Here is a 10,370-nt window from a genome sequence, read left to right as displayed (position 1 = left end):
CACTGGCATTCATATTTTTAAGTGTGACTAAAGGGTACATTTATTTTTGGGGCCACATATGCAAAATGTTATTTCTGATGGTTAAAAAGTCATGTATTACTTTTAATCAATGTATTTCTTGTTATGTGTTTTAATAATTACCTTTTATTTGAATCCATTCATTTGTGTTTTCATTTTGTATTTGGCTCTTCACATTGTATCTAATCACAACATGTTTTCCTTTATCCAATATCTGTCATTTTAGATCTACATTTGAACACACAATTCATCCACATTTGATTAAAGTGATGTTGAAAATCTACACAAACAATCTGGTAATAGATTCCTTTGACCGCTGATAATAGATTCTTTTGAAGCTTTTAAAGTTAAAGCATTCAGATGATCTGAATGTGTGGGTGCAGAGAGCAGCACTCACTGCCCATTACACTGCATTGAACCTCCCTTTAATTCCCAGCTCGTATTACAAGCTCATTGTAGGGTCTGCCTGAGAGTGACGCACACACACATAGATAACAAGAGAAAGGGCATGTCGGCTTAGCTCCTCTCCTTTTTCATCCCACCACTTTGCTGCATTCAAATCTGATATTGGCCGGATTCAGTCTCTCTTTTCCACACACTTTCTCTCTCTCTCCTCCCTTGATCCCTCCGTCACCCCCTTCCCTCCTCCTCCTCCTCCCCTCCCTCACTCCTTGCCCTCTGTAGAGGTCTGGATCACATTTAAAACCACATGTTCTGTGTGTGAGCAACCGAGCCTGGAAGTCGGCAAGCAAGAAATGTGGTGACAGCAGAGTGGGACTGGAGCGCACAGCGACGGGACAGACATGCACGCCTCCCAGGCGGCCTTGCACGCACTGGTGGCTGGAGAAGACTGGGTGTGAGACCTTGGCGGATTTTGCAAACATATTTTGACACATCTGGATCCGTGGAGACACTGGGCCAAATCTGGCCTGTCCAAGACGGATAACAGCATCAAGGGGTTGTCCTGATCAGAGAGAATCACAGAAAAAAGGAAAAAAACTATTAAGTCCTAGACTAGCACAGATTGATGTCTCATTCTCCTCCCTTTTTTTATAAAGAGGAGAGCCCATTTGGCTCTGGAAAGCTCGTTGTGACAGGTCTCTATTGGTGCGCTTGTGTGGTCCAGTGTGAAAAACCTGCTTCGTGATTTGTGAGTGTGCGTGAGTGTATACGCAGACTGGCCTCCCTCGCTGCTCAGTCGCTGGACAGTATCCTGGAGAGTTAGTAGCAGGATGAAGACACAAAAATGTGCTGGATTTCACATGTTGTTACTCCTGTATGTCAGACTGATGCTGGCCGTGGACGCCTACAGACCCCAGAGAGTAAGTATGGCATCCTTCAGCAGACACGTAGAACACCAAGTGTAGCCAAAACCTTAGCACATTTTTAGTTTACAGTCAAATTTGAATGATACTGAGGTTTAGTTGAAAATAGTTTTCATTTTAATAGGGTTTTCAACTGTTATACATATTAAGTTGTGAGGTCTTTCAAATGCAGAATCTGTCCATTTACACTCTAAAAAATAAGGGTTGCAAAAGAGGGGTTTCCAACAATGCAAATGAAGAGCCAAAGATCTTAAAAGAACAGTTTTCTCTTCTTAGAGCATTTAAAAAAATCTAAAGAACATTTATCCATTGTAAAGAACCTATTGTGGAATGGGAATGTAGGAACTCCATGGAACCATAGATGCAATAAAGAACCTTTATTTTTAAGAGCGCACTCACCCCTATTTCATTCTAAACCTGTATCACCTTCATTCTTTTAAGTAAAACAAAAAAGTTCTAAAGAATGTCCACCTCACTGACATTTTTCAAAATATCTTTTTTTGGTTTGTTTGTTTTTTATTTTTTAGTACTTTAAAATGGCTGATCCAAGAGGGTTTAACGTCATTTTGCACTGACTCACTGAGCAGGGATCTGTGGAAAACTCAGCAGAGTCAGATTGGGCCTCCTGCTGTGACCTTAAGGTCCCTTAATAGCAAATTCAATAATTTCCTGTATGTTACTGTGTAAAGTAAGGCTTGAATCAGTCTGAAGTAAATGACAATGTTCACAATTGCAGTCTTCGAAGTAAGATAGATGGTTCCTCTGGAAGCACACTTGGGAACTCAGTGGCAACTAGTGAGAATTTCCAAAGACAAGCTGCTAAGGCCATTCATCTGTTTTTCTGTGTTTTTATATCAATGGTAGGTTATGTAAGAAGGGTAATGGGTTCCAAGCAGTGGAGCAATGGCATAATATCCTATTAGTTTTTACAGATACACTCCATAAAGAGGCTGTGTTAACATATGTGTGTGGCGTGTTGCCTGGTATCCAAGAGCAGCCTGAGGCATTGTAGGGTCTTTTATATGTTCAAGCTCTCAATGTTCTCATTCATCTCATTACTTCTTCCTTGTTAGAGGCCTCCACCTCATTAATTTTGCACAGTTGTAACTCATATTCTTTCTTTTAAACCCCTCCTCATACTCTCGCTCTTTCTGTTTGTTGCTGCATTGTTTGCATGGGTAACTGAAAGCAGGCGGCTCCACCCTATTGAACATATTGAAGAGATCATAGATGATCATGTCAATACACGACAGCAGGATGTGAGACTTTTCTAGTGATGACTTCCATATTGCGTGCCAGCCTTTTTCATCCCAGCCTTGGCTGTTTTACTTTCCACCCTCTTTGTGGCTTTCCCGACTCATAAAAGCATTATTGGAAGTCCTTCTGCCCCTATTACCATTATTTTATTTGTACTTTTTGTGGGACACACCCGGTGTGTAGTAAACACACAAAACCAAGCCAGTGCTGATTTTTGCCTGCTTAACTTCATATTCTCTTGGATACTACTGTAGTTACCAATGTATTGACCAGGGGTGCGTTTCCCAAAATACTGGTCTTAAGTTCAGTGGAACTTGCAATCATAGTTGGCTATAAAAGCTTTTAGAAAACGCACCCAAGGCTGTCCAGTAAAAGTACCCACTTAGCTAATTAATACCAGCTGGTTAATACTGCTGCGGTCCATACCTTTTGTGGTTTAAAATGATCAAATATTTGATTATCAATATTTGAGCAAGTACATAACTAGCCAGTGTTCAAAGCTATCACCTTACTTTAGCCCGATTCACAACAGTTAAAGATCTTATTATAATGTTTTCTCATTTGAGTGGTACTGGTAGGAACTCAAGGGAAATTTGAGCATGGCATTGTGTCATTACATTGCATCTTTAAACATAATAGGCTAATAGTCTATATCACATGTGAGGATACTTTAGCTGGCGGAACATTTATAGCCTTTTCTCCCAGCAACTAGAATAATTACATTCAAAGTTTTGATGGTGGATTGTAATCCAAAAAGGATTTATGAAACACATGACTGAAATTCAATTATATTCCAGTTCTAAGGGATTTTTGCAATTCGAATTCTGCAATTAACTGCAATTGCAATTTACAAACAGAGATGGAGACAAAGAGGCAAAACTTTAAAAGGACTGCAGCTTAAATCATTTGTCATAATGATCATAATAAATCATAATGATCCCATTAAATCATTTGTTCATTCATAAAAAAGAAAAAAGAAAAATCTACTTCTGTTAGGAAAAAAAGCATGGCACAGCGTAAAATCTGCCCAGCAACAAAACAAAAACCATTATATTACTAACAATATTGCCATTCTCATTTCACTACAATCAATAGATGAGCCCAATATGACAGTGCCCATTGTGTTTGTGTGAAACAAGAGTGTGAATCTGTATTGTTACACAAGAGATACTAAAAAGTAGCCAGAAGAACACACTGATATACAGCTAGAATATTAGAAAATATCAGACCACAAAATGCCACGATTGACCAATAAGATACATGCTCCAGAGAGAACCATGTAATGCAAATAATATTGGCATTATACTATACCCGACTCTCTAGGTATCAATATCGCCACTGGCCACTGAAAGTGTGACCACTTATGACTTTGTGAAGGTTATTCTGCAGCTGTCACTAGACACTTAGTAGTTATTCAATCTGTGTTTTGCGAAACAGCCATGATGTTCTGTTCAAATTGGTGGCACATGTCCCAAACTCCAATCCCTGGGATCTGTGTCTTCACTGAGCTTCTAAACAGGTGGTCCATATACTGAGCTAATAGAGCGTATGTTCCAGTTGTTTAGAGTGGGCCTCTGCCAGAGGGTGTTCCATGTGTTTGGCTACACAAGCTGGTTTGAGAGAAAAAAAGAGAACTTTATGGCCTGACAACAAGCTTTGACTGTGCACGAAGCTTTAGATAAATTCTAGAGATTGAGAAATCTAAAGAAATCCAACATTTAGGTCTCACGAAGTCTGTGAGCAATTGTCCATTCAACACAACTATTTATGATGATTCTAGGCTCCATTTATCTGAGGGTTGCACTGTTATCTCAATTTATAATAAATATCTTTAACAAGTTGTAAGGGAACACACTGTGGATTATACTGAGGTTGTAAAACTAAGGATCTGTATGGTCTGATGCAACACTGCATATTAATTGGTGGCAGAACTACATGAGGAACAGCTGCATCCTTTCCCTAGTGTAACACAGATTCGTTACACAGCCAAAAAATGCTGAGAAAATCCAATGTTAATTATCCCTTCTGCCCTCTAGTGCATAGAAAGCAAATGTTCCTTTTAATGTGCATTCAGATTTTTTTCTTTTTAAAAAGTTGTAGCCTACCACTGAATAAATTAGTAGCTGTGTGGTGTCTATCTAGTAATGTGTTGTTAGTTATTTCCTGCTGGTTAGCCTTTTATTATGGCAAGACTTCACATACCTCACAGACAGCAGGATGTTTGTATGATGCGAGTCTTTGTAGTAAGTTGTAAAGTCGGGAAAGAAAGGTGTTTCTAATTTGTGGGCATTCGTTTTTAATCCTTCTATTTATCTAACTCCCGCTGTGCTGTTCCATTCTTTTGGCTGTATTTTGCTTAGCATGCCTCTTATAAAATGTTTATAAAAATGTTTTACCTCTGTATTACAATCAGCAGCTCTTATTCTTTTCACATTCAAGATTGCATTTCTCCATAGGACATAAACCAGGAGAGGTGGGAACAGGAACTAAGGGACTCTGGGAGTCTAGATGAGCTTCTGATGTTGTCCGAGTACCCGGACTGGAAGCTGTGGAGATGCAGGCTCAAGCTGAAGCACTTTGAATACGCCACTCCGCCCGAGAACCGCAGGTCAACTCGCTATGCGGCCGCTTCGTTCAGCCCAGAGATGCTAAAAGGTTGAGACCCTCTTGCAGACATAATTGTGAACATGTAATGTCTAAGAACTGTACATAGAATTGTGTACCTAAAAAGTACCCATTTTTTTTCAGATATTGATGACGAATGGCAGAAAACACAGTGTATGCCCAGAGAGACGTGTGTAGATGTGGCAAAAGAGCTGGGCACCAATACGGCTGTGTTCTTTAAGCCCCCGTGCGTCTCTGTCTTCAGGTGTGGTGGCTGCTGCAACAAAGAGGGAGTTACCTGCCGTAATACAAGCGTGACTTATGTCAATAAAACTGTGAGCACTACTCATTGCATTGCGTGGGTATTACATACAAATTAATGTCCAATACAATTTTTTTTGTACTTGCTCATTTATATGGAAATGATGTGCAATTCATATAATGTACAATCGAAACACAGTCTTAAAGGGACAGTTCAACCAGAAATAATCATTTACTTGCTTTATTTACCCTCATACTGGCCACTTTTATGGTGCTTTTGTGTCCTTTTTGAAGTTTTAAAGCCTTTGTGCCAGACAATTATATATTAATGGAAAAATTGACTGTAATCTTTCAAAATTTCTCCTTTTACGTTCTACAGAAGAAAAACAACATGAAGGAAAGCAAAGATTTTTGGCTGAACTATCTCCTTAACATGTGTTAATGTGTTTGTTCTGTTCCACTTAACTGTTTGTAAAAAAACATCTTCCTCACAGATTTTGAGTGTGAGTCTGGCTCCATATAAAACTGGTCCGGAGCCTGTGCTGGTGAAAATAGCCAATCACACTGAGTGTATGTGCCAGGAACATTCGCTGATCCGCAGACATGTTCGTGAGAAGCACAAGAAGAGGTTTGTAAAGAATAGGTTTGTCTGAAACTGGGTATATCCTTGGCATGGAATATCAGTGTAATGTACAATAATAGCTCATGTTTCTTTAGTTGATAGTTTTAGAAAATTCCAGACTGATTACAAACAGGTAGAGTTGGATGAAGTTATCAATGAGGCAATCAGCATTCCCCTACACTTACACTGAGTGCAATGCATTTTTACTGAAATTGGCTGGGTCTGTCTTGTGGTGTAAACTCCTTGAAATGATAGACCCAACCCTTATTTTTCCAGTGCCATGCTGTGTTGTTCACTGTTGATACAACAGTATTGCTCTTGGAGAAATTAGAGATTGGGCCTGCTGAGTGGCAGCCATATGTAGGAGTTCAAGCGCTTGTTGGCATAATAATGTCTATGTGTGTGTGTGTGTGTGTGTGCAGTTGCTCTCCTACACGTAAGCCAGAAGACAAGAGGCTGTGCAACAAAGGTTTAATATGGGACTGGATGGCGGAGCGATGCGTGACGTACCCCTTCAGTAAACAAGGTCAGTGAGTAATTGATTTCAACTCACGTATTGCCACTTCCTGTTCTGGCCTAATGCACGGATTCCTCGGTTACTTTTTATTACATGTTAGTAGCTATATTGCAGTAACTTTTATTCAATACAGACTCATTAAAGCACACAAAAGAACATTAATTTTTTAAACAAATTTTAGCACATTCATTAGCAATAAAATGTTTCTTCCTTTTTTGTTCTTTTTTTTTATACCAGAGCCTCTGTCTACTGTCAGTGAGGAGGACTGTGAAATTGATGTAGAGCGATGTGAATGTATTCCAAAAGTATGGACACATAGATTACACCACACGTGACACGATTCAACAAATCTTCTGAAGGTAGAATGATTTTCCAAAATATTGGATATCAAAACTCATGTAAGGCCTTGTTTGAATGAAAATGACAGTTTTTTTTTTCAAATACTTGATTCTGATTGATCAATCCTGCCAAATGTCAACTAGTGCCATCTTGAACCTCATTTATCGATTGTTTTTAAAATAACCTCAGAGGACTTATTATTCGGGTCTTCATTTTTTTTTTAAAGATATTATAGCCTACAGATAAAATGATAAGCAAATATTTCAGAGCAAATATTTCATGTCCATGTATTTAGTTGGTAAACAGCCATGTAATTGGCTACTCCACTCGACATTGGGATCTGATCACCTTGTCGAGATTTATTTTGCGATAAATCCCGACTATAAATTATCCCTCGCGATAAAAGTAAAGTGCTTGTCATTCAGTTGTAATCATAGAATGTTATTAGGATTCATTGCTAATATTAATTCATGGAGGAATGTTTGGGCTATTTCTCATGATTCCGTAATGACACTCAGTTTCATTCATTTTTGTTCCAGCTGCAAGAGAGAAAACAATGATGAACACAACTCCCTGACAATCTGCAAGTGCCGAGCGCAGAGACTGCAAAACACCATTTAATTTATCTCTCTATTTATATCAAATAAATATACTTTTATTAACATTTATTTACACAACTAGTAACATGGCAGCGATCGCTTTTCTAAATATAAAGACAATGCTGCTTTTCTGTTTGAACACATGAAAAATTATATCTGAGGTAAATGTGTCCTTTGCACTGAAGACAACGTTTCACCCTAAAGAATGTCTGTGGAATTTCTTACATATAACTTACATCTAAAATAATTATATTTAAGTATAAATTATAATTTTTCAAAATGTTCCCTGGTGGGCTAATAGGGTCTATGTGGATTCACGTCATGTTTTCATGGCACAAGAGGACTACATGGGATGGTGTACATACAAAAGCACTTCATTACTCCACATGCATTGGAGGAAATGGCCAGGCCTCTTTTTAAATTGATGTGTACACAACTGAGCATGCTGCCAACAATAAAACAAATTATCTATATTGGAGATGAAAGCTATTCAAATAAAAAACGGCAAATTGATCAAAAAATAGGTCTATGATTGTGATGTTTTCAAGGACATGTTTTTCATGTTTTTTTTATGTAGTGTATGAAGTATTTTCAAAGAGGAAAAAATGTGTCATTGCCATAAAATCGTATCATTCCTGTGCTCTTATAATAGACTACAGTTTCAGTCATTTTGGTTTGTTTTAGCTTTAGTATAACCTGAAATCCATTTGAATCCAACAGTGAATGGTTCATTTCAATAGTGCTTGATTAAATTGAAACAGGGGCTAATTGTCACACACACCATGGGCCTCATTTATATAGTGTGTGAACCGTGTGTGTGTGTGTCCGCTTAAATCCACACCAACGCTCATATTTGTAAAAACTGCCTTTGACTTGGAAAAGTGCTTAGCGTTACATCAGGGTCTGAGCAGATGTACACACTTTTTCTTGTCGGAGTGCTGCAGGTTTTTGAAAATGTCACCTGTCCTTGCAGCTCGCTGTTCTAAATGAAAGCATTTGGACGATGATTGGTGATCTTTTATATGTTAATGAAATTAATAAGGACTAGTAGTTGTTTACAAGGCAGAGAGCTGAAACCATTCAGTTAAGCACAAGTTCAAGATCATTTGCGATTCAAAGATTTCACAACTGAAAGGCATACAGAACATGCTTTTTCTGTACGCATATTTGAGAGATGATCGAAAGATCAAGTTTATGATCAGTCTCTGTGCAGAATTTTATAAATGAGACCCTCTATTTAACTGAAACAAAACCTTTTTAAAGTATACTCATTTTGTGAACCTTTTACTTTTTTGTGGTTTAATGAAAATGTTAGAGCTTTGTGCTTGTTTAAAAGATTCTCTTAAAAAATATATGTTTACTGAACTGTATCTTTCTTTCTGGACAATAACAGTGGATATATTTAAGGTATATTGTTCTAGAAATAGACTTTCAAAAATGCACTTAACGTGAAAAACAGCTGATGACTAGCCTGTCTATCCTGTACCTAGATGTCTTCTATTAGGTGAGCAAATGAAAGAAGAAAGCAGTCAGTGCAACCTGACAAAACTGAGTGCACATAGAGCAGCCTATTAATTGTATTGGTGACTGTTCAGTAGACTACCTTTGTAGATGGTTTTATCTAAGAAAGTCAGAAGAAAGTCATATGAAAGTCTCGTAATGTTTTTCTGTTTCTGTTCTGCTTCTTCTGTTCCTGTTTATAGGCTACACAAGTATTTCTAATTCCTTGGTGACTTTTCTTTATGTAGCCTAAGCCTAGTCGGTAATGCCTGGCTCATTTTCTCAAACAAAGAGCTAGTGTCCATGGTGGCTTTGATGAAGCCAATTATTCCTCCGGTAAGATATCCAAGGTAACATTTACAGTAGGTTACACTGAAACGCACAGTAGGCTAAATAATTAACACAAAACTAAAACAGAACTAAAGTGAAATGACTCTCTGCACAGATGCAGAACTAAAATATCTGATTCTTTTAAGAGGATCCAATCATGTGAATATTTCATTTACATTAACTGATTCATAAAACACCTTACCGTTGCATAGAAAAGTTACAGTCGCCCCAGCACTGATTATCAAAGCAAGTCTAAGTTGAAATGCTGTAAAATTATTTTAAAATACAGGGCTGTGAAAGGTGAGGTCATGAAACATGGGTGAACAAACCCATGCACTGAATGGGACTTATATCCTGAAATGAACAAGACCTACTTTCCAGATATATTCCATTGAATAAGACAGCCTGTCACTACTGACATTTTCACTCAGACACCTATTCATCTCCATAAGCTCATCCTTGACAGTTCAGACATCCACCAGGATGTGACTTCCCCACAGGCTCTCTGTCCATTACTGTTGAAGGTCACACAGTCATTGCCCCTGGAGTGTTAAATGCCTGGGAGTCGTACAGTATATCTTGACCTTTACGGATCACTTTGTGCCAAATGCACACTCCAGTCTCTTCACGTCCCTAAACATTCAGCACTCACCGCAACCCCACTGCACTCAGCCTCTTTCTGTTCATCTCTTCACTTAGGGACTGTAAATCATTCTGACCATTCTGTGTGACCACTTGAAAACATCCATCAATAAGCCCCCTTATGCAATCGTGGGAAATTCTCACGTTGTGTCTTTGCTTTTGCGTCTCTGGTGACTCCCCAATGTTGCCAAAAGAATATAATAGTCATTTTTCAGGCCACAGTGCAGGAAACAGATGGTCAGATTATTTCATTTTCTTTCAACCTACCTACATTTTGTTAAATCACTCTAAATGAACTTTTAAGCTTGATCCTTATTTTAAAAGAGGGAAATCAAACAAGACAATGGGAAAATTAA

General features: G+C 38.3%; 1 protein-coding gene across 1 annotated transcript; it reads left to right on the top strand.

Annotated features, from left to right (window-relative positions):
- Nucleotides 1-67: 67 nt before the first annotated feature.
- Nucleotides 68-9,171, top strand: vegfd (vascular endothelial growth factor D). Its single transcript, XM_059537060.1, has 7 exons — nt 68-1,340; nt 5,057-5,255; nt 5,349-5,539; nt 5,960-6,093; nt 6,510-6,613; nt 6,842-6,963; nt 7,483-9,171. The coding sequence occupies exons 1-6, from the start codon at nt 1,251-1,253 to the stop codon at nt 6,937-6,939; spliced, it is 816 nt and encodes a 271-aa protein (XP_059393043.1). The 5' UTR covers nt 68-1,250; the 3' UTR covers nt 6,940-6,963; nt 7,483-9,171.
- Nucleotides 9,172-10,370: the final 1,199 nt, after the last annotated feature.

This window comes from Carassius carassius, chromosome 44 (assembly GCF_963082965.1).
Source record: "Carassius carassius chromosome 44, fCarCar2.1, whole genome shotgun sequence".
Lineage (NCBI taxonomy): Eukaryota > Metazoa > Chordata > Actinopteri > Cypriniformes > Cyprinidae > Carassius > Carassius carassius.
The sequence above is the reverse complement of the archived record's forward strand: the minus strand, read 5'-3'. Positions and strand labels throughout refer to the sequence as shown.

Coding starts and splice junctions, on each gene's coding strand:
- vegfd (XM_059537060.1), top strand. CDS start 1,251: ATGAAGACACAAAAATGTGCTGGATTTCACATGTTGTTACTCCTGTAT. Junction 1,341..5,056: donor ACGCCTACAGACCCCAGAGA/GTAAGTATGGCA, acceptor ATTTCTCCATAG/GACATAAACCAGGAGAGGTG. Junction 6,614..6,841: donor GTACCCCTTCAGTAAACAAG/GTCAGTGAGTAA, acceptor TTTTTATACCAG/AGCCTCTGTCTACTGTCAGT.